The 26,608-nt window shown below is 45.5% G+C and overlaps 1 protein-coding gene across 14 annotated transcripts; it reads left to right on the top strand.

Moving 5' to 3' along the window:
- On the top strand, positions 1–22,313 carry LOC309368340 (uncharacterized protein). Of its 14 annotated transcripts, XM_081908321.1 has the most exons (11): positions 318–337; positions 2,234–2,298; positions 3,355–3,498; positions 11,050–11,110; positions 12,037–12,124; positions 12,734–12,924; positions 15,368–15,540; positions 17,690–17,793; positions 19,161–19,228; positions 19,745–19,837; positions 20,531–22,313. In XM_081908321.1, the coding sequence occupies exons 7-11, from the start codon at positions 15,529–15,531 to the stop codon at positions 20,566–20,568; spliced, it is 315 nt and encodes a 104-aa protein (XP_081764447.1). In that variant the 5' UTR covers positions 318–337; positions 2,234–2,298; positions 3,355–3,498; positions 11,050–11,110; positions 12,037–12,124; positions 12,734–12,924; positions 15,368–15,528; the 3' UTR covers positions 20,569–22,313. The 14 variants fall into 14 exon arrangements, 1 of the variants encoding a protein (XP_081764447.1); XR_014167697.1 differs by lacking the exons at positions 19,161–19,228; positions 19,745–19,837 and adding an exon at positions 17,315–17,414 and having other exon boundaries at positions 322–337; XR_014167702.1 differs by lacking the exons at positions 19,161–19,228; positions 19,745–19,837 and adding an exon at positions 15,893–16,029 and having other exon boundaries at positions 323–337.
- The last annotated feature ends 4,295 nt before the right edge of the window (positions 22,314–26,608 follow it).

Genomic DNA, 26,608 nt, shown 5'->3' with positions numbered 1-26,608 from the left:
CGTGACTGGAAAGAGGTGGGTTCGGCCCGGAGAAGCGGCCGTGAGGGAACGAAAGAGCGCGAGGGGTGGGGGGGGGGGCGGGGGCGGCGATGGGAGAAGCAGCAGCGCATGGCGAGGCAGCGCGCGCGCGCCCCTCTCTCTCTCTCTCTCTGCGTGCGTAACGGCGGCGCCTCCCGCGCGACGGCTCCTCGCTCGCGCGCACGGGGGCGGGCGGGGCCGGAATGAGGGAGATTTGAAAAGGCCGCGCGGCGGCCGCTCGCAACTGCCGCCGCCGCCTCTCTTCCTCGCCGCTCGCTCAGGGCGTCCGGCGGGCGAGGAAGGACCTCGAGCGGGGAAGGTGCGTATGGAGGTAGTGGCTGGGGAGGGGAGGAGAAGGAGGCCCGGCCGGCTCGGGCCGAGCAACTCCTCGGAACAAAAGCGGGCACATGGGGGAGAGAGGAGGGGGAGCGGCCGAGCTCACCACGCGGCCGTTAGCCGCCTCAAGCGCGGTTCAAAAGTTTGGGGGTGGGGTGGGGGGGCGCTTCCCCGCGTGGGCTTTTGTTCTGTGGGAGGGGCGGGGGCGGCGCCGTTGCCTCCGCGGGGCCCTGGCCGGGGCTGCGTGCGAGGCGGCTTAATCCCCCTCCTCGCCCGCTTTCCCTCTCGCGCTATTTCTTTTTCTCCCTTCGGTTCCCGCCGAAAAGGGGGAGGGGGAGAAGGAGCGCGTGTTTGAGGTGAGGGTCGCGGCGGGGGGTTTGTAGGGAGCGGGCGGCTTCCTTCCCCCGCCGCGAAGTCGCCCTGCGGTGGTGGCGGTTGTTGCGGGGCCGCGGCGGCGGCGCCATGTTGCCGAGGGGGGCGGGGCCGGGACATGGCGGCGGCTGCGCGTGCTGAGGCCGATTGTTCCCAGTTAGGCCGCGGCCATGTGGGAGCCGCCGCCGCCGCCACCCGCGAGGGGAAAGAGGGAGAGACCAAGAGGCGGGAGAGGGGTGGGGGAAAGAAGCGCGGTAAGGGGACCGTGCTGGTTTCCCCTTCGGGAACAGGGGGCGGAGGAGAGCAGCGCCAGGGCGGCCCAGGCCTGGGGCATAAAGGAAGTAAAGGGACGGCGGGCCTGGCCGGCTCGCGGGGGGGGGAGGAGGAGGGGGCGCGCGAGAAAAGGGAAAATACGCCGCTCCAGTAGCCGAGCCCTGACCCGCCGCCACAGCGCCCCCTGGCGCCCCTGCTGGGCCCAGGCACCTCGCGGGCTCAGCACGTGCAAGCTCCGGAGAAGCCGCGGGCCCGGCTCGGGGGCGCCATTGTGCTCCCCATCTGCTTCCCGCCACCTTTACCCTCGCGGACCCCGCGCTGCTGCTGCCGCCGCCGCCCTCCTCCTTCGGCGGCTCCCGCGCCTTTTTACCAACAGGTAGTTCTCCGAGAAAGGACCCGGGCTCTCTGGTGTGCGCATTGTGGCTCGGTAGGGCGGGGGAGGGGAAACACGCGACGGGGAAAGTGAGCCTTGGTTTTGTTTTCTTTGGGTGCTCAAGGCTGCTTTGTTTGCGCTCTCTCCGCGGTAGCGGGCCCGTGGAGGAGTTTGGGGCGTAGATTTTCATTTTATTTTATTTCCCACCCCCCAAGAGGAAAGTTTCCCTTTGTCTAAGGGGGTAACTTGGCGACTCGCTGCATCTTTATGGGTACTTGGAGAAAGAACATGCACATGTCCAAGAAAGAGGGAATTGGTTTCATTGTGCTATCGAAAGACAGAGATGTGCTACTCCTCAGAGATACTTTATAAAAAGGCCAGAGGAGAAAACTATAGCTTACAGACTCCCAACTGCTTTAAAAAAGCTTCAGCTTAATTTAAATGGTAAGGTGTAAATAATTTCATATCAATTGGAGCAGGAAGTCGATAGTGACTTTTTTAGCTATGGGATTTTGAAGTCTTTAAGCACTATGTTTCACAACAATTGCTATTTAATAATACCTCGATACACATTGGTAAGAACATGCTCATGGATGGTTATTTAATCTCCTGTTTTCTAAAACAGATCAACAGCATCCCACTATGATAAAATTGCCTTCCACTTTACTTACACATAATGCTGGACATAGCTCTAATCTTGGTAACTGAATTATTGTTCTTCATGATTAGTAGTTTAGAGAGGGGTAGATGAAAAACCAACAGAAGTAGGCCTCATCTGGTGCAGTTTTGTTACCATTGTTGCCATTGAAAAACCTGCTAATACTGGATATTAATAGAACTTTTTTTTTCTTTTTTTGCCAGGTGAAGCTTTGGAAATGAGAACATCCTCTTCATGCCAGAGTAATGTCAAAGTGCTTACAGTGCAGGTAGTGATATATAGAACCTACTGCAGTGAAGGCACTTGTAGCATTATGCTGGCAACTGCAGCAAAGGTTTTGGAAAGTTACTCTGTAATGGCCGCCACATGGTGACTGCTTTTTGTTCTAAGGTGCATCTAGTGCAGATAGTGAAGTAGATTAGCATCTACTGCCCTAAGTGCTCCTTCTGGCATAAGAAGTTGTATTTTCACCTAGTCATTCACACTGAATAAAAAATCTAGTAATGTTTTGCAGTCCTCTGTTAGTTTTGCATAGTTGCACTACAAGAAGAATGTAGTTGTGCAAATCTATGCAAAACTGATTGTGGCCTGTTATTGTCTACATATCAACATTTTAATGATTTCACTTTTAAGTTAACATAGGTCTCGAGAAGAGCAGTCAAAACAGCTTCTGTAGCGCTAAAGTGCTTATAGTGCAGGTAGTGATTCATAATCTACTGCATTAGGAGCACTTGAAGTTCTACTAGCTGTAGAACCTCAGTTTCACCCAGATTTTTCCTGTGTTCTGCTTTTCTTTATGTCTGTTGAACACTGTACTCTGGTTAGTTTTGCAGGTTTGCATCCAGCTGTATGATACTCTGCTGTGCAAATCCATGCAAAACTGACTGTGGCAGTGAAAAATCAATGAATAAGCGATAGGTTGTACCCCTTTCTACACAGGTTGGGATAAGTTGCAATGCTGTGTGTGTGTGAGTGGTATTGCACTTGTCCCGGCCTGTTGAGGTTGGTGGGGCTAGAGCCTGGAACAACTTTCCTTCTCAGCTGATGGTCCTGGAGCAACACAGAACAGTTAGCAATGGAATAGTTTCCCATTGCTTGCTGTGTTTGAGTGGAGTAACATGGTTGTACTGTTCCATGTTTTTTGGTATACCAATTACTGTTTTCAAAATTCTCCTTGTAAAATCAGTAAAGTTTTGCCACACAAAGCAACTTGCATAACCTGTAAATGATAGTGTTAAATAAATCACCAACTTTGTACTTGAAAATCAAAACAGGTGTTTTTTTATTTGTTACTGAAATTTAATTGATGTATTATCTACCATAGATATTGTGCCACAGCAGCTGAAACAATCGGACGTTTTCCAGTCCAGTTTTTCAAAGCACCTACCAAAACACATTTCAAGGGAGCAGTGGCACATGCTTGGCAGCCTTCCTATGTCAAGAGTGAGGAGAGAATGTCAGGATGGGGGTATGAAATATCCTCTCGTTCTTTGATATGGCTGTTAGAAGCCACTGCCTCAGCACATGGGTTCATAAGAGTTAGTCAATAATTACATGCTGTGTGATATTTGCATGGATATAATTAAATTCCATAATATATGCAGAAAAAGTGCTGTTACAAGCTTCATGAAAAAATAGTGACTTGCAAATACTGGTCATCCTTTATATCTTTTGTTGCATTTGATACTGTATTGTCCTAAACTGTCAGAGACCTTTACAGTGGTACCTCGGGTTGCATATGCTTCAGGTTACAGACTCCACTAACCCAGAAATAGTACCTCAGGTTAAGAACTTCGCTTCATGATGAGAACAGAAATTGTGCTTCGGTGGCGTGGCAGCAGCCAGAGGCCCTACTGTACTTTTGTGGAACTTTGTAAATTTAACTCAAAACCATAGTTACCATCAGCCAAAATTAAAATTGTTGGAAGTCACAATTTAGACTATGGAGAGTACCTCAAATAATAAAATTTACCAAGTATGTAAGCTTAATTTTGTGGGACACAGGTGGCGCTGTGGGTTAAAGCCTCAGCGCCTAGGACTTGCTGATTGAAAGGTCGGCGGTTCGAATCCCTGCTGCGGGGTGCGCTCCCGCTGCTCGGTCCCAGCGCCTGCCAACCTAGCAGTTCGAAAGCACCTCCAGGTGCAAGTAGATAAATAGGGACCGCTTACCAGCGGGAAGGTAAACGGCGTTTCCGTGTGCAGCTCTGGCTCGCCAGAGCAGCAATGTCACACTGGCCATGTGACCCGGAAGTGTCTCCGGACAGCGCTGGCCCCTGGCCTCTTAAGTGAGATGGGCGCACAACCCCAGAGTCTGTCAAGACTGGCCCGTACGGGCAGGGGTACCTTTACCTTAAGCTTAATTTTATAACTCCACTAAAAGATGGAGCCATGTCCAAAGTAGTTTTAAATGCTACAATGGATTTTTAAATTACTCTTAATGAAGACTTTCCTTAATTACTAAAAGTACATTTTCCTTTGCAATAAAAAACACTGAAATAAAGTATGCTCAGATACGTTTTAGGCTACTGTGAGTGCAAACGCACAAGAAACTACCATAAAGCGAGCTTGTGTAAAGCTACTTAAACTTGCACCACATCAAAACCCTGCTTGGCAGTGAGGTTGCTTGCTGCAGCTCCACCTAAACCTTGCAGAAGGAAAACTAGCTTTTAGCATAGTGTTTAATGCTGAGTTGCAGTGTCACGTTAACAGAGTTGAACAAACCTAGGATCCAGCCTTTCTCCCCTGGAATGTCTCCTTTTAGGGGCTTACACTACCCTCTGCTGTGCCAGATCAAGCAAGTTACACCCATGTATCCTCCACTAATCCAGGGTTGGAGACTTGATGCTAGTTGAGCGAGAAGCATTCCAGCTCTTGAAATCCACTTCATCCTAAAATCATCCCACCAAATATTGAATCAGGATTAATCCCCCTGATCTTGTAATACAACACATGATTCTTCCGTAATTATTTAGGATTGGATTGCTGCTCACAGTTTTCTAGCCATGTGGAATGTGTGCATGTATTGACTGCAAGTTCTTCGATAGGTTTGGAAGCATTACTAAAACAGTCCCAACTATGATTTGACCTTGCTGCTAATACTCAAATTTATATTACGCACCCTTAACTGCAACTTGACTTAAGGTCATTTGTGGTTTGAGCTTTGCTTTTTCAAGGAAAAAATGCCGGGTGTGTGGCAAAGGTAAAGAATGTTAAATGGGATGTTGGATAAGTACAGTGGTGCCTTGCAAGACGAAATTAATTCGTTCCGCGAGTTGTGTCTTGCAATTTTTTCGTCTTGCGGAGCGCGGATTCGCTGGGTATTAGCGGCTTTAAGAAAAAGGAACCAAACTTGCAAGACCATAGGGAAAATTGTCTTGCGAAGCAACGCAAAAAACGAAAAACCCTTTCGTCTTGCGCGTTTTTCGTCTTGCGGGGCATTCGTCTTGCGGGGCACCACTGTAGTGATGTGAATAAATCGCTCTGTATGAAATAAGCCATAAATCATTTTGAGTATACTAGGTTTAGGATTAATTAAATGGCAGCATACTTTGAAATTGTAGATCACTAATTATTTAAGGTAGTTGGTAAACTTAAGGACGAAAAAATTACAGTACTTGGATAGGTGCTTTTCTTTGCTGCTCAATCTTGGAGCAAGTGAAACAGATGCAATGTATTGCTAGCTTGGTGGTAGTTAACCTGACACGGATTAAGGGTATTCTGTAATACAGAATACATAAAGTAATTCCTTCTCAGTATGAAAATATGAAATACTATCACCTCTTGCTGTACATAACATACTTAAGCAAAGTATCTTTGTTGAATTTAATTGAAACAACTGCATTTGTTAGCGTTATAATATTCTAATAGTAATTATATGGTATTTAAATTGAGGGGAAATAAACTTTAATAGAAAATCTGTTGTGATTGCATGCTTAAGTTATAGAAGATTCAAAAGTAAACATTTTATGTTTTTACCTAATGGGTTTATGTATGAGCAATCCTAGATTTCTAGTTTAAGGCAGCACTGTACTCTGGTAACTCTGGTATTTACTTAAGGTTCTGGCAAAAACAGGAGTTGAGAAAGTGGCATTGCAACAGTATGACACTGCTTTGTCCCTTATTGTCCGCATGTCTGTTAGATTATCTTGGCAATGCTATGACCAGTGAAACAGTATACAGTGGTACCTTGGTTTATGAACCCTTCCGGGAGTCCATTCTTAAACTAAAGCGTTCTTAAACCGAGGCATGCATTCCCATAGCAGCAGGCTACTCAGTTTACAAATGGAGCACACTCAACATGTTCTGCTTCCAAGGCAAAGTTTGCAAACCATAACACCTACTTCCGGGTTTGCGGTGTTCTTAATCCAAGTTGTTCATAAAATAAGCTGTTCTTAAACCTAGGTACCACTGTACTTTTAACTGCTAGCATATCCCCCTCAAAAAAGTCAAAGGAAAGTTGTTAATTAATAAGACGTTGATTCTAAATCATAAGAAAAAGAACTTGAACAAGTGGGCATTCTAACTGGTTGCTACAAGTAACCAACCAGGCACTCTAGTTGCAGATAAATAGCCTTCATGCTACTTTCAGTCAGGCAAAGGAACTATGCAAGTTCACTTTGTTGAACGCTAAATGTCCAAATAAAAATTCAGGGCTATATTTGATAACAAAATAATGCTTATTCAATTGAAACTTAATATATATATGTATTTGAATTGCATTTCCTCCATCCCTATTAGTGTTGTGTAAAAAAAACAAAAACCATAATGTCATGTATGATAGTAATGGGTACAGTTTAAGGGATTTGTAGGTAGGTATTTTTAAACTACAGTGGTACTTGGGGTTACAGATGCTTCAGGTTACAGACTCTGCTAACCCAGAAATAGTACTTCTGGTTAAGAACTTTTCTTCAGATGAGAACAGAAATCGTGCGGCGGCAGCAGCTGGAGGCCCCATTAGCTAAAGTGGTACCTCAGGTTAAGAAGGGTTTCAGGTTAAGAAAAGACCTCCAGAATGAATTAGGTTCTTAACCTGAGGTACCACTGTAAACAGTTGTTACGTTAAGACAATTGGTTGACCTAACCATACTTTTTACTCCACTGTAGCAGCGCTCTAGTCTCAAGCAGAGAAGTGTTCTCCAGCTCTAAGATGCTTCTTAAATGGGAGATAACAGGAATTAAATCTGGAACCTCATGCACATAAAGCTTTTTCTCAGGCTATGCTCAGATTCAGCATTTGCTATGCCACTTGTATTTTGACAATCTCACTGCCATGCCATTTTGCTGCTGGAAAACATGCTACTAAAGAAAAGACAAATTTGCAAATGGTTCTGTTGCCATCAAATTATTGCTACAATTTATGCAGTACACTCAAGTCAAAAGGTTTTTACTGAAGAAAAAACATTTAATAAAATAGTTAAATTTATACCCAGCTATGAGTATTTTGACACCACATCAGTGTCCAGCATCCTAAGAAGATGTGTGCTGTGCTTTAGACCAAACACTTATTTTATAGCACACCAGTTAAGAGAGATACAGGTATATGGTTGGGGAAAAGCCATTTTCTGATCGTCAATGGGAACCTGCTGGATGGGGAAAGCAGGAATGCTCTGCACAATTTTAGGGAATTCTGCAACAGCCACCCCATTCAGCAAGCCCTTAGGTGAGGCCATTTGTGATGGGATGTGAGCTTTACTTGGGGCTCCAACCATTGGCTTGAAATCACGGCAATTGCTTTGGTTCCTTCTGTTCAAGCTACAGCATTGCTTCTGTTGTGGCAACTTGGGTTGAATGCTTGCAAATCTTATGTTAAATATGAAAGACTTATTTAAGAAAGATGTGCCAATGTAGCTGAATATTGTTCAGGCTTAATGTACATTGAATAGCTCAGTCTCATTGCGATCTTAGATTGTAGCAAGACTCCGAAAGCACACATCTCTTAGGAAGCTATAGGTTAAAAGTAAATCAACTAATCAAACATGTTAGAAATAAACTTCTTGCATAATTCATCAAAACAACAATGGTAGGTAATATTTAATTGGTTGTACCCACATTTTGCAATGCAAAAATGCTAGCGGCATACAGCGGAGAAAACAAGGCAATTGCTGCTGATTAGGCTCTCCAACCTTATTCCTGCATTGTTCTGGAGGGTGCTGGATCCTGCCCAGAGCAGATTTTGATACACTGAGGAAGTGGCAAAAAATGACCACTCTTAGAGAAATTTAGAGTTAACTGACTTCGCCTTCTAGCAGGTTATAATCCAGCCAATTATGCCATGGCCTAACAGGAGGCAGGTGCTTTCTGGTGGCCAGTCAAGTGTGGTAAATGTTTGCTGCTACTACTAATCAATTAAGTGAATAGAAAAAAAGCCTAAAAAATTAAAATATATTTTAAAATTGCATAATAAAATGCATGCCCACTTTTATATTGAGTAGGGCTTCATAAGATTTTTTTTTAAAAGTAGGTAGCAAAAACTTTCATGTTAATAAGCAAGGAATTCCAGACTAGGTGCTGTCAAGCTCACTTCCTTCCAAAAGCAATACAGAAATGTGGCACTTGAAAAACACTTAGTTCTGCAGATTCAAGTGTTTGAGTGGATCATTTGGGTAAGGAAAGGCCCTTTTAGTACCACCTACTGAAACAGTGGAATCACATTTCAATTGCAGTCTTTAATCATGTATCTTCCACACTGAACCCCAGAGAGTCTTGCCAGGTAAATGCTCTCAAGCTGTTGAATTTGGCCCAGTGACAAACTGGCAGCCAGTGTACATCTCTGAGCAGGGGTGTTAAGATGCTGACGGTCTTACTCTGTCAGCAATCATGCTGCAGCATTCTACACTAACTAGTAGAGTGCACCTCAGTAATCGCTCTTGCAATTATTTCCTGGGCTACTATGATCCAAGTTCTTCCAGTCCAGAAATGGCTGCAGCTGCTGTACCAGCCAAAAGGCGCTCATAACCAGCAAGGCGACCTAGTCTTCCAGTCGCAAAACGAAACACGAGTGGCCCACCACAGTCTATAAGCCTGCTCCTTTAGGGGAATTTTGATATCCATGGCTGGCAATGTGCCAAAATGCCAGACGTGGAAACCTACAACACCTGTCTTCCAAGGACTTTAGTTCAGCTTATTTTCCCTCATCCATCTCGCCATTACATTCAAGGGTTTCTCCAGATTCAGATGTGGGGAGAAAGCTGAGAATGCTGTTGACACCCTGCCCTAAATCTAATGAATGCTGCTAGCAGCAGCATGTAAAAAAAAAAACAACCAATGGAGATAAAATTGTGCCTTGCAACACTCCATAGTATAACTGCCTGGAGCTGAAGGGCCTTCTGCAAATACTATTCTCTGAAATGGGCACATAGATTTTGCAGACCAGTCTGTTAGCACTCTCAGAGGGAATCTGCGCTCCTAAGACTTGCTATACTGTACAAGCATACAAGAAGTTTACAACAAAGCATTCCAAATTCAATTCTTCCTCTTAAGTAAGAATTCTGTGCCAATATCCCATTGAATGTGTGGAGCTTGTGACTTTTCTGGATAGTGCCACATTTCTAAATGGTCTAATTACATAAAACCTACTTGTGACAATACTACTTGCTTTTAGTTTAGATTCCAACCTGTAGTTCTTAACCACAAAATCAAACTTACCTTGTTGGGGTGTGCAGAGAAGAGAAAGTGCAGCTGAAAAATTATCTCGTGCAAGAGCTGTAACAAAAAAAGACACTTAAGTTATCTCCCTTGCAAGGGAAGCTGGTTGGGAAATGTACCCTTCTCAAAGGAATTAACCAGATACTGCCATTGCGCCCCCCCCCCCCCCGTTTTGCTAAATTGTTCCAAAGCCAGAAGGTCTTTCAGAGCTTCGGCTATTTATCTGAGAATAGGGAAGTACCATTAGCAAGCGTTCTATTCCGGCCCTGCAAGCCAAATCAGTACGTTCTACCTCAGTTCAGTGACTAAGCAGAATAATCGCCAACCTTAGGCTTGTGATTTAAAGCAATTTTATTGAAGGCTTTACATATGTAAATAGTAGACTGCATTTAAAAAAGACATGCAATATTGTCTTGATAAAGATGCTGAAATTGGTTTCATTAACATACATAAGCAAACAACGAAGGTGGTCCATGAGGGGAAATAGGGCGCTGCCCCAGTATCGCCAGATTCCCTCGGCCAGATCCCACCTGAGCGCCTCCTTATTTAAGTTTGGGCATGGCATTGACAGTCAGTTTCCTACTCCTCAGTGTCAGTTTTGTCTTCTTAGAACTGGGGAGGAAGGAGGAGGGGGCAAAAACTACCCTCACTTGGCTCTGCCTGTCATTGGTTCTAGTGCCACCTACTGTTGGGCTCCTTGCCTTCTGCCCTACCAGTCCCAATGTGCACCAACTTCCACAGAAAGCAAAGCCTCCTTCATGCTAATAGTGTGTTGTGTCCTGGCAGAGAATAAACTGAGTTTAAGCACTTGTATAATAAGCAAAACAGCTTGTAATACAGTCGTCATTAGCAGCTAGATTTTTTTATTAGGGCCCTTTAATCTCTACCTGTAGTCACACATGCACAGAAAGCAGCAAGGGCAAACTGATCTTAGAAAATTGGGTTGTGGCAGTAACATCACAAACTGAACACAGCCACAGATTGGAATACCATTATGTGAATAGCTGTACAGTGATACCTCAGGTTACAGACGCTCCAGGTTACAGACTCGGCTAACCTGGAAATAGTACATTGGGTTAGGAACTTTGCTTCAGGATGAGAACAGATGCGGAAGCAGCCAGAGGCCCCATTAGCTAAAGCGGTACGTCAGGTTAAGAACAGTTTCAGGTTAAGAACGGACCTCCAGAATGAATTAAGTTTTTAATCTGAGGTACCACTTTATTTGCAAACTGAAAACTGAGTACAAGACATGCTATTGGATTACCTCTATTTCTGGATTCAGTCGGTGTGATTCAGAAAGCTGGTATATGCATGAAGTACAAAATTTAAAATACACCTTTTCATATATATTTTCTTTTTTTGCCAATAAATGCAGTAAACCGGAGAGGACAAAACCTGAAGAAAGTGGTGAAATCTGAATCCTCCCTAGCTATTGGGTGAGTGGCCTTGATGTCACAGAGTGTTTACAAATTGCTGCTCTAGTAAATGATGCACAGGAAGGCTGAATTTTTGCTGTACCCCCTCCTTTCCTCGCTCTGTGTGTGTCGCATAGTGATTGGTACCATAGAAGAATACTTCGTTTGGGATTCAATGTGTTCATGAACTGTTGGCATCAAGGCATGTCTAAATCTCAAGCTAACTACATTTTCACTGTAGAAATGCAGCATACAGACAGTAATGAGAATAATTTGTGTCTTCCCAGTATTCTCTTACGATCCACTTCAACTGTTACAGGTAATTTAGTCTTACAGGGGAGTGTGGGACTGTTAGAGCTGTGAATATACTTAGGGCCTTACTTACTTGATAAATATTCCCCTACCGCTGCTCCTGCAGCAGGAGAATGTGTCAGGATCCAAAGGGAAGAGTGGCTAAGCTGCAATCCCACAGTTCTATCTCTAAAAATGAGACTATACTGTGTGATCTCTTGTTTGTGCTGGTCCAGAAGTCACCTGCAATTGTTATGTTGGAAGCCTCAGCCAAATAAATTGCAATCTGAAAAATCACATGTCTGAAAAAACAAGACAATTGTGCCTCACTGAGTTTCTCACACAGGCCTTCGTGACACATGTGACTGGGTCCTTTTGAATCCCCATTGATAATACATTTCCATTTCCTTGGCCATCTGGTGGTGGCTCTTAAAGGGTTAGGGCTGTCTTAATATAAACTCCAGGACTGGATAATAGTATAATGCCTATCAACTTGAGGTCTTCCTCCAGACCACCAAACGAATGAAAAAGTAGGTGACAGTGGGCACATTCCCTTATGTCACCTGAGTTTACAAAACAACCCTAGATGTTTTGTAGATGCCAATCAGTGGAAAATTCAACGTGGTAGTGAACAATTATTTTTCTCTTGTTTTCAGGTAGCAGTTCTAAGTCTAGAATAAGACATTTGAACTCACTCTAGCTACAAAAGCAGAGGTTGCTAAAGAAGTCAGAGACCATTTGGCTGTGAGTTCTGGAATACCTGTTCCCTGCTTTGCTGACTTTCTCCCACCCGTCCTGAAAGGGTGGGTCCCTAAGTGAATCCGGCTGCAAAAGCTGACACTGCTGAAAAACATGTGGGCTGAGGTTTTTAGGGTGGTTTGCTGGTAATTTTTTTGTTGCTGTTATTGATATTTGTATCTTTATTTTTGTATCTTATAATGATGTGCAAATAGATCAATTATAGCTGTGTACTCTTTGATGTGTTTTATTTATCACTTATGATCTTTTCAGTGTTCTAAGCCACTTTGACCATGATTTGAACTATGGAAAGGCGGCTTACAGATGAAGTGATGATGTGATTCAGTCTTACTATAGTGCCCGCACAGAAGCCACCTCTGTGGTGAAGCGGCATAAGGCAGGGGTGAAACTAGGCTTTATTTCACCCGCGTCAAAGACCCAGTTTGCCCACCCATGCACATTTGCATACACAGACAGGCTGGGAGCCTCAATGGTACCCCTCTAGATGCTTCATCTGGGGCAAAAAGCTCGGCTAGCCCCCCTAGCTTTGGCTCTGCATAAGGATAGTGAGTAAGAGAAAAGGGCTTTCTTCCACTCCTTGATCTATTCTTCCAGCTACCGATGTAAGCAACAAACAAGCATGGGTCAAGAGGATTTCTTTGGAAAGGCCCAGATGTGTCAGAGGCAACAGGGAACCAGGGCAATATAGGACACCCTCTCTGGCCACATACTAATCTTCTCCATCTGGATTTGGGCCTGATCTGAAAGATCAAGGAAAAGTGTGGGCACATACAGTGGTACCTCGGGTTACATACGCTTCAGGTTACATACGCTTCAGGTTACAGACTCCGCTAACCCAGAAATAGTACCTCGGGTTAAGAACTTTGCTTCAGGATAAGAACAGAAATTGTGATCCGGCGGCGCGGCGGCAGCAGGAGGCCCCATTAGCTAAAGTGGTGCTTCAGGTTAAGAACCGTTTCAGGTTAAGTACGGATCTCCGGAACGAATTAAGTACTTAACCTGAGGTACCACTGTAGTGGATAAGTTCTAAGAAAGCAGTTTGTGACATTGTTGCTGATCGCAAGGCACCTCTGTTACGGCATCAGCCTTAACATCTAAACGTTTGCTGTATCTACTACTATTGAGTGGGAAAGCAGACTAGCTGTTGCAGAATATGAACAGTTGGTGGCTCCAGAGTTTCACAGATGTTGCTTTTCTTTGCTAAACATGATTATTATTCAGTCAGCGATACAGATTTAATATAACACTTCCACTTTGGCATTATATCTGAATTTGTCAGTCTATGTAGTGCGGAAATGAAACTTGCACAGGATTGAAAATTAATGAATTTGCTGCAAGTACAGATTTACTTAAATTGATTTGAAGGCTGCAAAAAGCTGAAGGTCTAAAGATTAATTATGATGTGAAATATGACTTGGTGAAAACTACTTATTTTCATGGCAATTTTGCAAAATCTATATTTAAATCCGAATGTTAAATTGAAATAGATTCCCAAGATTTGTTTTAAGACACGAGAACTGCTGCATATTTTGGCATAAGTCTTGTGCATAGGTCATGTGTATTCATAATAATCCGATGCAAGACATACTTGGATGTAAGACTCGTAGGATAAAAAAAAATTGGCATGAAAGGTAGGTACAGTATAGGCTTTTTCAGATTAGGAATTAAAAAGCTAGTGACTGTTCTAGAAAAGCCTCCTCATTGAACAGTTACTTGCTATCCTATTTCAGGGAGTGCCATTCTAGAAAGACCCTGACATACCTCCATTGCTCCCTGAGTAAGGTCTTACCTATATGAAACAATGCCTATCCACACTACATGTTTTGGTTCATATACAGTACTAGAAAGTCAAGACTTCACCATAGTGATACCAGGCTGTCCTCTGGTGGTTTAGGGTCAGGGTTGCAGTTTTCTGCTATCATCCCATTTGTGTTAAATTTCCCCAAACGTGTTACAGAACGGCTTAGTTCTTGAACACAGAGAAATTGTTACTAGGCATATTTAGAGGAACATATCTTGAGAAAGCATGATAACATATTGATACTGTAACTGTTAGAATAGTCAACCTTTTTAAAGGGATTTCACCTTCCTAAAAGGCTGGCCTCATGATCTGGGCATATGTAGAGAGACACTGATAACATAAATAGCCAGTATGGGTGATTGTTAGTCATACTAGCTGTAGACCCACTGAAATAAATAGACTTCAATGAGTCTATTCTCACTATGACACATTGGCAACATTTGTTTTTATTATTTATTTGTTTATTAAAAATAAAGACATGCTCAATGGCAAGAAACCTCTTTTGCCAGTTTTGACATTGTAGTGCTATCAGCGGGGCGCAAAAAGTTGTTTTTAGGGGAGATTGCCGCAAAAAGTTGCTGAGCTTAACTAACTGACCAATTATATTGCAGATAACTCAGTTCTGCCCTCCGCAACTTAAAGCTCGCCCCCCTAAAATAAATCTTAGCTATGCCCATGGTTCAGCCTTGGTTGAAAACCAAAGTATATTTCTACAATCCAATTATAGTTAATGATGCATACCCAAGACAACCCAACAGCTATTTCTCCAGAATTATATCTTAAGGTGTTGTTTTTTTAAGTGTGGGGTTGAGGCTATTTAATATTTTGTGCAGAACTTCAGTTTTTACCATGAAAAGATAATCAGTTCTTTTCAAGCTCCTGTGAAAACCTTTCACTAAATTATGTATATAATATATATAATTCATTTTATGCCATCTGTCTCAAGAGGACGCTCTTGTCTTGAAAGGCTGCTTAAAACTTTCAGATAAATAAATGAAAAAAAGGCAGAGGCTATGTAGATATTCAAAAGGTTTGAGGCTACTTTTATTTGCAAATGGGTGTAAAACTTCCACCTAAAAGCATGGGGTTTGAGTCACTCTAAAGTTACTTTTCAATCTGTTTGGAGGGAGGAGTTTAGCAGAGGGGGGTTAGAAAGTGAAGTGTTCAGACGCTATGGAGGCAGGTCTGGATGTCGTGTTTAGGTAAAAATATTTCTCCCAGTTCTTGCAGCTGATGATCCCTTTGGAAAGGGTGCTGGAGGTAATAAGGAGCATTAAGCATAGCTTGCAGAAAACAAAACTCGAAGAGCAGCCGCAGCTAACCTGCTTGTCTTGTTAGGATCAGCTCTGCCTAGGCAGCAGCGAACATACTGGTGCAGAGATTCAAATGGTGAGCTAATCTTTCTCCTTACAGACAGAGAGAAGTAGAGAGTGAGAAATCTGGAACAAGCAGTCAAGACAGTTTGAAAAACGGGCGCCTGTTGGGAATAGCAATGAAAACACTGAAAGATAGGAAACGCCCTGCAAAGCTGAGAAAAAGTTCAGAAAGTTTTTGAACAGCAATACACCGGGCGTGCGGAGAGACTGCTATGGATACTTTGGTGAGCATACAGGAGAAAGTTTTTTTATGGAACTCCCCTGCAGAGTCACTGCTTTCAGCCCAAGAAAGCAAAGTCATTTCTGAGTCTTTTCAGAGAAGCCTTCCTTGAGGCACTGAAAAATGCAGCACCAGCCTTCCTTTGATCTAGCTTCCTTAAGGACAAAAAGCAAAAGTATCCCTCTGCTCCATCTGCATCTCACTAGCTGTCTTTGCCCTGCTTGGGCTCCTTCCCTGTTATCGGAATCGGGGGTGGAGAAAGCAAAAGAAACTCTTGAGGAAAGCAAACTTCACTTTGCATTGGAGCTGCAAGGTACCTACAGCGGCGCGTGCACTGTTTTTGTTGGTATTTGCAGCGCAATCCTCCACAAGTCTGCTTAGCAGTAAAGCCTGACTGGTTCAGCAGGATTCACTCCCAGAGAAAGGTGTTTATGAGGGTTGCAGCGTAAAGCGCCAGGAATTCTGCCGGCTGTCGTTGGAGAGATGGAGAAGGGTAGGTTGCCACGTCCTGTCCATTGTTCGTTTCCTTTAAGCTTTGCGCGCACTTGGTTTCCTTTCCTCCTGCACGAACAGAGGCGCAGCTGTTTCCCCGGCAGCGCTCGCTGTGGCTTCCTTCTGCTGCCCTGTTTCATTGTTTCCTCTCCACCCTCTGCGTTGCTCAGTTCCAGCAAGGAGATGTATCCTCGGAGGCAACTGCAGCTCTCTCCCCAACTGCAGCTGCTGCTGGGTGATCTCCGGTTTACAGGGAGGAGGAGTTGGTGGGGAAAACGCTGCCGTCTGGTGGAGACCCTGCAAAGGAAGGGAAGGGGCGTTGCGAAGCTGCCGTTGAAATGTGAGATGCAGAGCCCTTCCCGAACCACCCTCTTTCCGCAGCTCCTATGCCTTGAAAGCTTCACAAGGGGCCAGGGTCATCTAGTCCAACCGCCTGCAATGCAGGAATCTTTGGCCCAACCTGCGGCTCGAACCCACTACCTGAGATTAAGAGTCTCATGTTCTTAATCTGTGAACTACCCTGTGATTTTTTGATGTAGGGCAGTATATAAATTTAGTAAACAACAACAACCATACCAACCGAGCTCCACCACAGAGGTGGTGCCGTCCAGGTGTTGTGTACTACAACTCCCATCGGACTTAAGTAGCATGGTAAATAATCAGGGAAGATGAGCATTTTAGTCCAAAGCATGGGGGGGTGAGCACTTCTTTGACTACCCCTGATCTACTGAGTTTCTGCTTGTTACACACTTATTAATGGCACAGAACAGAGGCCTGGGATAAAGGAGGGGAACTCCCCCCCCATCCTAAATGAAGTGATTTATTTTAATATACACAGATCCATGCATGTTCAGCTAGTCAACAAAAGGTTTAGAGCAGAGCCATAGCTACAAGGTGGCGTGGGGGCTAGCCACTTTTTTTTGCTCTGAGTGAAGTCTTCAGATGGGTGCCAACCTGTGTGTGTGCACACACATAAATGCACATGGTGTGTATGTCCCAAACAAGTATGATGTAGCACTTATAACAGTGCCAATTTCATCGATCAAAGCAGTGGAGCGGGCAGATATGGGGTAAGATGGTTTTGTAGGTAAACTAGTCTCAAATTATTATCTAGCCCTGTTCATTGGCCAGTTAGTAAGCTGCCGAGGCAGCTTCAGATGCTGCTTTAGCATTAGCCGCCCAGAGTAGCCAGCTGACAATTCTTAGAAAAATGAGGAACCGAGAGAAACCAACACTTCAGAGATTCACCTACCCCTGAATGCCATATGTCCATGTTTCCTTGCTAGATGATGTATCCTGGAGAAGCTCTTGAAATGGCCCCATCTCCAGCTGATCAAAGATATCAAGAAACATGCCCCCAACTGCAGCCTGGAGATCTTCCAGAAGGTATGCGCTCCTAAGGCTGTGTCTTGTTCTGACTAAGCAATGCCAAGCTCCCTTCTGCAGGGCTCAGTCTGGAGAGCAAAACTCTTGATGTTGCTTCAGCCTTTTTTAATTATTATTTTTCAGTGAGCCTTATTTAATGCTTATTTAATGGAAAAGTGCACGGAGGTTCTAGGAGCCAATTCTCCTTTATACAGTTGGACCAGGATACTAATTTTCCCCTCCCCCCTTTTTTTGGAGGAATGACCTGTTCTGAACTCTTCTCCTCCGCATTGCAGGTCATGCAGTCCATTGAGAAAAATACACATGCCAGATGCCCTCCATGGACTGAACCATCCTGGCCAAGAATCTGCTCTGTCTTTTTCCAGGTCATTAAAACTGAGTAAGTTCTTCTGCTTGCTTTTTCCTAACTGGATGTTGCGGGTGGGGTGAGGGCATGGAGTTTTCGTAGCCAGTGTGGTGTAGCTGTTAGAGCGTTGGCCTTGGGTCTGAGAGACCAGGATTAAAATCTCCACCAAGATGGTCACTGGGTGACCTTGGGCCAGTTACTGTCTCTTACTTAGCCTAACCAACCTCACAGGGTTGTTGTGGGAGAAGTTTGTATGCCTTGGAGGAACATTGCTGTAGTGCAGTGAAAAGGTAAAGGCAGCAATCTTGACCCATTTATCTAGGAGCAAGCCTCACTGAATTCAAAGGGATTAACTTCTGAAAAATTATTTCACCCATATGTTCAATCCAGTCTTCTTGCAAAGGGTGCCTGAGTTGGACAGATTGCTTTACATAGCAGTCATACCTGAACTGATAGAAAGGGCACTATAGACTGCTGTGTTTTTTGCAAGTGTATTTTGCAATATTCTCTGGACACAATCATCATTTGTGAGTGGTGAATTGCTTTAGTCTGTTCTGCAAAGCTTCCCCAATGCTATGACACTATATTGCTCTCTGGAGGGATTATAGCACAACAGAAGTGGGACAAACATAAACCAGAACATTTGTGGTGTAAAAAGTTGTGGGATTCCAGCAGAAGTTTGTGGGTTATCTACTGATTGGGAACAAAGCAGTTGGAAGTTGCTTAAAGAGTTTATGCTTAAAGCATAAAAGGGTCACAGGTTCTCTGTCCCTGTGAAAGAGATTTATTTCCTCCTTTACTATAGCTCCACCAACACAGTCCACTGTTACTCTCCTAGACTATGACAGTCCACAGGAATAGGTTTTTGGGAAGGGGCAAGGTCTATGACTTGCAACTACAGGTCACTGACTTATTACCACTACATGGCGCTGAAGAGAAACAATAGTGATTTACTGTATTCTATGGGATTGCCCATTTAACAATAATGGAGTAAGGCACTAGAAAGATATACAACTTTAATTTGCCCACTCAGCAACAATACTGTAAAGTAATAAACTATATTTTAAACCCTGAAGGCTGAATTTCACACCTTTTACACAGAATCTGTCTTGGCTGTGGTGAATGACAGACACAAGATCTGAAACCAGCCAGACACTTTTTTGCTAACGCTTGTCCATTCATAACATAAAGGGAAATACAATATCTTACAGTCTGGGGCCCAGGTTGGCACCCCTGCTAGTCTGCCTTTCCATAACAGCACCCACAACCCCACTTTCTGGGAGAACAGTCTCCCCTCTGCGAGTTCCCGCCCTCAAGCCCTTGTGGCCAAGTGTGCACTCACAGATTCTCTCCCTCTCCCTCTCCCTCTCCCTCTCCCTCCCTCCCTCCTTACTCCCTAGGTGCACATCCACTGCACCGGCCAACTGTTTTGCCTTTGAAATGGGGCGGAAAGAGGAAGCTGTGGAGGGTGAGGATGGGATCTCCTTTCCTGTGGTGATGTTCAGGGCTAACCCTAACCCTAACCCGTTTCTTTTGAATGCAATGGGTGCTTTTTGCTCACTTCCAAATCTGCTGTGGAGGTGATGCCACACACAAAAAAGTGCCACCTGAAATGGCCCACTCCCTCCACTTCTTCCTAGCTATGCTGCTGGCCAGTCGCCATCTCTTAACCTAACCTCCCTCACAGTGCTGTTGCGATGATGAAATGGGGAGGAGGAGAACTATGTCAACCACCTTGAGATCCTTGAAAGATAAAGGTGATATATACATGTAATAAAAATAAATAAATAAAATAAATGGGGAGCTTCCATATTTGGTGTGTGTGTGTGCGGGGGTACCTCTGAATACCCCTTGCTGTGTGTGTTGTCGACACTGACTGGCAGGGGCTACAGAGGCTTATGCAGGAACTCAGAATAAGGTGCAGCTTCATTCAGATGCTCAAATTTCAGATGCTCAAATTTCCCCCTTTGTAATTTTGGAGCAGTTGACATCATAGAACTGTACAGTTGGAAGGGACCTCAAGTGCCATCTAGTCCATCGGGACAGGTCACTTTGCCTATATGGCTTTATTACAGAGGCAGGAATTTTCCGCCGCCTCCTATTCAGGATTTTTGTACTTGCATTGTTGTATATAGAACAGAAGGTTTTTCATATTGACTCTTAAAAAAAGGAACTGTCAATCTTGTGGTTAACTTCCTCGTCTTCAGCTAAATTACTTAAGGGGAATATTCATAGGAAGCTGCCTTGGACAGAGTCAGACCATTGACCCATCTATCTCAGCACCATCTAAAATGACTGGCAGTAGCTCTCTTTCCTTTTTTTAAAAAAATTCATAAATTTTCACAAATAAAATACAATTGATCCAACATTTCCCAGTACATATTCATTTAAAAAGCTGACTTCCCTGCCACCCTTCCATGGTTTTCTCATGATTATCTTTTACTGCTGCATATTATAACTAATCTATACCTTCTTATCTCAATTTTATTCTCTCAATAACTTTTACTTCTGAACTTAGTCCAAACCTCCGAGTGTGCTTACATATTTACAACCATTTTTTAAATAGTCCAGAAACATTTTCCATTCCTCCTTGAAAACTGTTTCATTTTGTTCTCCGATTTTACTAGTTAAACTTGCTAATTCTGCATGTTCCATCAATTTCAACTGCCACTCCTCCTTCGTGGGTACTGCCTCCTCACACCATATCGGGGCATATAATACTCTCGTTGAAGAAGTCACATACATAAACAGTTTTCCTTTGCATTTTCAGATGGGGGAGTGGACATCACCAGTGCCACCTGGAGTTGATGTCCAAGCTTGAACACCTGCATGCATAGCAGCTTGTCGAATCCTGTGCTATGAACACCCCTAGACCTTGGAGTCTTCTACTATATTTCAAAGGACATGAGAATGGTTTCCCTTTAGAAAAGTGGCTGAATGAAGAATGAGCTGAAATGAAGACAGGAACCTCAAGAGAGAAGATTCAGCAAACCTGAAGATGGAACAGCAATGTTCCTCCAAGTTCTGAAGAAACATCACAACTCAGGAGGGGCAAGGTTGGCCCAGGGTCAAAGTGGGTGGGTTGCCACGGTAGCAAAGATTTGCCCTCCTTTGTGACATCTCTCACTTCTCTCTTAAAAGCCACCAAGTGCAGGGGCCCACTGTGGGTTAGGGAGGAGAGGTCAGAGGAGAGAGGAGTGGTTAGAGTTGGTGAAAGGAGGTTTGAGAAGATTCAGCAAACCTGCAGATGGAACAGCAAGTGTCCCCAAGTTCTGAAGAAACATCGCAGCTCTGGAGGGGCAAGGTAGGCCTAATATCAAAGTGGGTGGGTTACTATGGTAGCAAAGACTTGCCCTCCTTTGTGACATCTCTTGCTTCCCCCTTAAAAGCCACCAACTGCAGGAGACCATTGTGGGTTAGTCAGGAGAGGTCAGAGGAGAGAGGTGTGGTTAGAGTTGGGGAATGGAGGTAAGAGAAGATTCAGCAAACCTGCAGATAGAACAGAAGGTGCCTCAAAGTTCTGAATAAGCATCACAGCTCAGGAGGAGCAAGGTAGGCCCAGGGTCAAGGTGGGTGGGTTGCCATGGTAGGAATGATTTGCCCTCCTTTGTGACATCTCTTGCTTCTCTCTTAAAAGCTACCAAGTGCAGGGGTCCATTGTGGGTTAGTGAGCAGAGGGATGGTTGGAGTTCATGAAAGGAGGTTCAGGAGATGCTATTGATTATTATTTCGTTTTTTGCTTTTTGATTACTTTGACTTTTATTTGATCTTTTTATTTTTATTTTTAAATATTCTTTATTTTGTTTTAATATCTGTTGCTCTTTACTTTAATATTGTAATTTTTTATTCTTTAAATTTTTTATTTTTACATTTTTATTTTTGTGCATACTTGTGCATATTTTGTATACTTTGTATATATTCATTGTGTATATATTATGCATATAGAGGGATAGTTAGGGTTAGGTGTAGGCTTAGGGCTGGGATTGAAGTTAGGCATGGGTGGGCATTTTAGCTAGTTAGGTAGTATAGATAGGAGGGGGGGGACTTCTCTGGACAGCATGTTCAGAGTGTCAGTAGGATTTCTTCCTCTTCTCTTTGTCTCCTGGGGTGAGGGTCTCCTGCACAACCCTGGCTCCCTTGAAATCATCTTGGCAAGTCATTTCACTCCTGAAGAGCTCAGTTTCTCCACACTCCCTGCATTCCCATTTTCTGTCCTAGAGAACATTTCTCCTCTCTTCTCCTGGGGAAACTGGGCCAATTTGGAGAGTACCCCATGATCCTTGTCTTGGCCCTGGAAGCCCTTCTGCAGTTGAGGTGAATTGTGTCTTTTTAACGGATGGGGTTGTGGTGTTGGGGGAAGAACTCCAGGATAAGCTCAGTGTGGGGAATTGCAGGCAGGAGAGATAATGGGACAAGGAATACTCAGAGGAGGCAGAGTCTAACATTGTCCTCTCCAGCTTCGTTAAGCCAGAATTTGGCTCAGACTTCTGCGGCATGTATTCTGCGGCATACAACTTTTCAGGCAGTCCTGGAAGAAAATGAGGATAAGGACATGTGTTGTTAGCCTTCACTTCTCTTTACATGGCTCTTTCTTTATTCGTCTATTTTTTAGGGAAGCTTTTAATGTTTGATGCATAACTTCATTTTAATATTGTGTTGGAAGCCGCCCAGAGTGGGCAGGGTATAAATAATAAAACATTATTATTATTATTATTATTATTCACACACTTCCAAGAATTTTACCTATGACTCAAAATATCTTCCCTCGTTGCACTCTGTGGATCTGCTGGTTTTAAAATGGGTGTCAGTAACATGAACTGAAGGGACATTTCCACTGCCTGCTCTGGGGCCTTCTGAATGAGGCCCCCAATGCTACGAACCTCCTTCTGCTGAACGTAAGTGTCCTGATGGCATCAGGGATTGTTAAGGACTTCAAGAAACTCCGGGGGGGGGGCACGTTGGTGACAATCTTAAATGGTGGATGAGAGCAGATTATCATTTTCTCTGATACTGTATTGTTTGCTTGGATGGGAAAAAAGTGTGTGTGTGGGGGGGTGTTGGTAAGGGAAAGTTGTGAAAAGTGTAATATAGTAATATAGTAATTGTCAGGGTTTCTGGGAGAGAGGAGGAGATGACAGAGGAGACGGAGAGCGAGTGGGAGGAGGGGCAGAAGGATGAGGAAGAAGATGACGGAATTCTGAGGGAATCCACGAGTCTGAGCAGCGAGTCAGAGGATTCTCAAAAGGGGGTTACCTTAATCAAGCAAAGGGGAGGAGAAGGGAGAAGCGGAGAGGAGCCCAGTGGAAGACAGAGGAAGCAAGAGACGTCTCAGCCGGAAAGGGTGGAGAGCAGAGCAGGGGGTGGTGTAGCGGTCGAAAGAAAGGTCAGCAGCAACGTACGCGCGCCAAGTTCAAACGTAGAGGCGCGCGGAAGTGGAGAGAGCTCAGGGGAGGAGCCCGGCCCTAAAGCCAGAAAGAGGGGGGAAGAGGCGGCAGAGGATTCAGCCTCAGGCGAGTCACGGAGAGAGGGAACCCAGGGGGGCAGGAAGACCCTGCGGAAAAGAAAGGAGAGGAAGAGGTGGTCTAGAGCCAGGCTATTAAGTTGGTGCGGAAGAGGGGAGGAGTCAGAGGGGACTTCAGCGGTCTAACGTGGCAGACGTACGGCCACAATGCTGAACTGTATGAGAAGCAGAAATCTTCAATAAACTTTTCCTGTAAATAAGCTGCAACGGAGTGAGGTCTCTTGTGAGCTGGGACCAGTCCTGGGTGGCCGTGACAGTAAGTCCCCTCTCAGAAAGCAAAAATTTTTTTTTGCGAAGCTCACGAACGGGAGCAGCCATGAGCGCTGAGGAGCAGCTGGTTGCATTGCGGAATCAGGTTACCGCTCTCACATCGGCAGTCATTGCTTCGCAGAAGAAGAATGACGACTTGGAGAAGACGTGCCAGGATTTGCAGGCCAGGTGGGAGCGCGCGGACAAGGCGGGGGCCCCAGGATCCAGAGCGGAGGGCATTGCGCTTGGACGGAGGGGGGGTGCCCTAGTTCCGCATTTTAATGGCAACTTGCAAGACTATCCCAATTTCAGAGCGGACGTTGTATATGCACTGCACTTACTCCGTCACGATTTTAAAGATGAGGAGGAGAAAGTGGGGTTCATTGTTTCGCACCTGCATGGGGAGGCCAGGGCTTGGCTACGCAATTTGTGGCGCGAAGATGGACCGGCCCGTCGCGATTCAACTGCGTTCATCAAAGCGATGGATTCTTGTTTTCAATCCTCTGTGGATGTGGACATTGCGCGCCGTCAAATGCACGGGCTGAGGCAGGGGAAAGCGACTGTGCGCCAATACCACTCTAAGTTTTTTGCATTGCTCACCGCCTTAGATTGGCCAAAGGACAGTAAGCCGGTCAGAGATCTTTTTTGGGAGGGATTGAGCCCCCCCATCAAGGATGAGATCGCTAGGGGGGACAGACCCCAGACCCTAGAAGACGTGGTGCACCGGGCTTTAGCTATTGGAATTCGACATGAGGGGCGTCCGTGGCACGAGGAGGACGGGCCCCAAGCGCGTGCGCAAGCAAGGACTCTCCCTTTTGTGCACAGGGACTTCAGCCGTGCGCACCCCTCGCCAATGGGGAAGGACAGAGAGGAGCCAATGGAGATTGGTGGTGCTAGGGCTCAGAAGCCATCCCAGAGCCCTGTCCCTGGTGCAGCCAAAGCGAAGCCTCCTAGAGGAACCAGGAAGTGTTACATCTGTGACAGTGCGCACCATATGGCGAAAGAGTGCCCCCAGAGGCTCCAGAAGCACACTGCAGCGCTGGCAACTGTAACAGCAGAGGTGCAACCAGGGGAGCAGCTTCAGGGAAACGACAGTGCCTGGCTGGAAGCAGAGCTACTGGGGCTCAGCCAGGCGGATCTGTAGACAAGCCCCCAGCATCACTGCAGAGCGTGGACCCTTTGCCTCCCAAACCGGCAGTTCTGCTCACAGCAACACTCCAGTTGCCTGATGGGAGACTCCTCGAGGTTCCAATAACGATCGATTCGGGAAGCAACGCCGACTTCATGGGACTGCAGTTCGTTGAGCAGCACAACATGGCGCTCCTGCCTGCAACGACGCCTCTGAACGTGGTCACGGTGGACGGCAGGAAGTTGCTGGGGGGGCAAGTGGTGCAGCAAACCCCTCCCATGATGATGCAGATTGGCAACCATCGAGAACTTATTAGTTTCAATGTCACCCACTTATCGGACACACCCATCGTGTTAGGCATGAGTTGGCTGGAGAGGCACAGTCCCGCGGTTGCGTGGTACCAGAGGCAGATCAACTTTTGTTCATCGTATTGTGCTCAGCATTGCTTTCAGACCGATCAGGGAGGAGAAGCTGAGCAGCCATTGCATCTGGGTATGGTGCAAACAGTGCCTCACAAGTACCAGGAATTCTTGGAGGTTTTCTGTGAGAAGGAAGCTGACAAGTTGCCGCCTCATAGACCTTACGACTGCGCGATTGATTTAGTGCCAGGGGCGCAATTGCCTGCTGCCAAGCTGTACTCCATGTCGGAGGACGAAATGCAAGAGCTTCGGGAGTTCATAGACCATAACCTCAAGCGAGGTTTCATCCAGGAATCTAAAGCAGCGGGAGGCAGCCCTGTTTTCTTTGTGAAGAAGAAGGACACGCCCCAAAAAAGGCTTATAGTGGATTACAGGTTCATCAACAGCTTGACTAAGCCCAAAGCTTTCCCCATGCCCAAAATTGACGACCTTTTAGCGACCGTCAGGAGGGGCAAGATTTTCACCAAGCTGGACCTACGTGGAGCTTACAATCTCATCCGCATCCGGAAAGGAGATGAGTGGAAGACCGCCATGTTCACCCCTCTGGGCACATACGAATACAGAGTCATGCCTTTCGGCCTCCAAAATGGCAGCCACGTTTTTCAAGCATTTATGCACCACGTGCTAGCAGGTCTCCTCTACAAAAAGTGTGTCTGCTTTCTCGACGATATCCTGATTTTCTCGGAATCGCCGGAGGATCACGATAAGGACGTGAGGGAGGTCCTGCAGAGGCTGAAGGAACACAGGCTGTACGCCAAGTTGGAAAAGTGCCAGTTTGATGTCAGAGAGGTTGATTTCCTTGGCTACAAGTTGTCCGACGAGGGACTGGCCATGGACAGGGCTAAGGTTCAAGCGCTGTTGGACTGGAAAAGCCCTCGAAATCGGAAAGAGGTCCAGAGGTTCATCGGCTTTGCCAATTTTTACCGCAAGTTTATTAAAGGTTTTGCGAACGCGACGGCGGCGATCACTGACACCCTCAGTTCCAAGAAGAAGAAGTTCGTCTGGACCGAACAAGCGGAGCGGTCCTTCCGGACGCTTAAAGGTCTTTTCGCCTCCGAAGAGCAGCTGCTCCACGTGAATCCCGGCAGACCCATGCGGGTAGAGACCGATGCGTCAGATAGAGCGGTTGGGGCCGTTCTTTTGCAAGAGGATTCACAAGGCAACTGGCGACCGGGTGCGTTCTACTCCCGGAAGCTCAGCAAGACGGAGCGCAATTATACCATATGGGACAGGGAGTTGTTGGCCATTCATGCAGCTTTCAAAGCGTGGCGACACTTCTTAATAGGAGCCAAGCACACGGTGCAGGTCCGCACGGATCACAAGAACTTAGAGTATTGGCGGACGGCTAAGTTGCAGACCCAGCGACACATGCGCTGGGCGGAGTTCTTTGCGGACTTCGACTTCAAAATAGAATACATCCCAGGAGACTCCAATGTTATTGCAGACGCGCTGTCCCGAAAGCCGCAATACTTGGAGGAAGCAGCTCCAATCGCAGCAAAGCACATTTTCGCACCGCAGGCGTGGACGTGC

This window comes from Podarcis melisellensis, assembly GCF_964234715.1.
Source record: "Podarcis melisellensis genome assembly, chromosome: 4".
Lineage (NCBI taxonomy): Eukaryota > Metazoa > Chordata > Lepidosauria > Squamata > Lacertidae > Podarcis > Podarcis melisellensis.
This window is presented reverse-complemented; position numbering and strand designations above follow the sequence as displayed.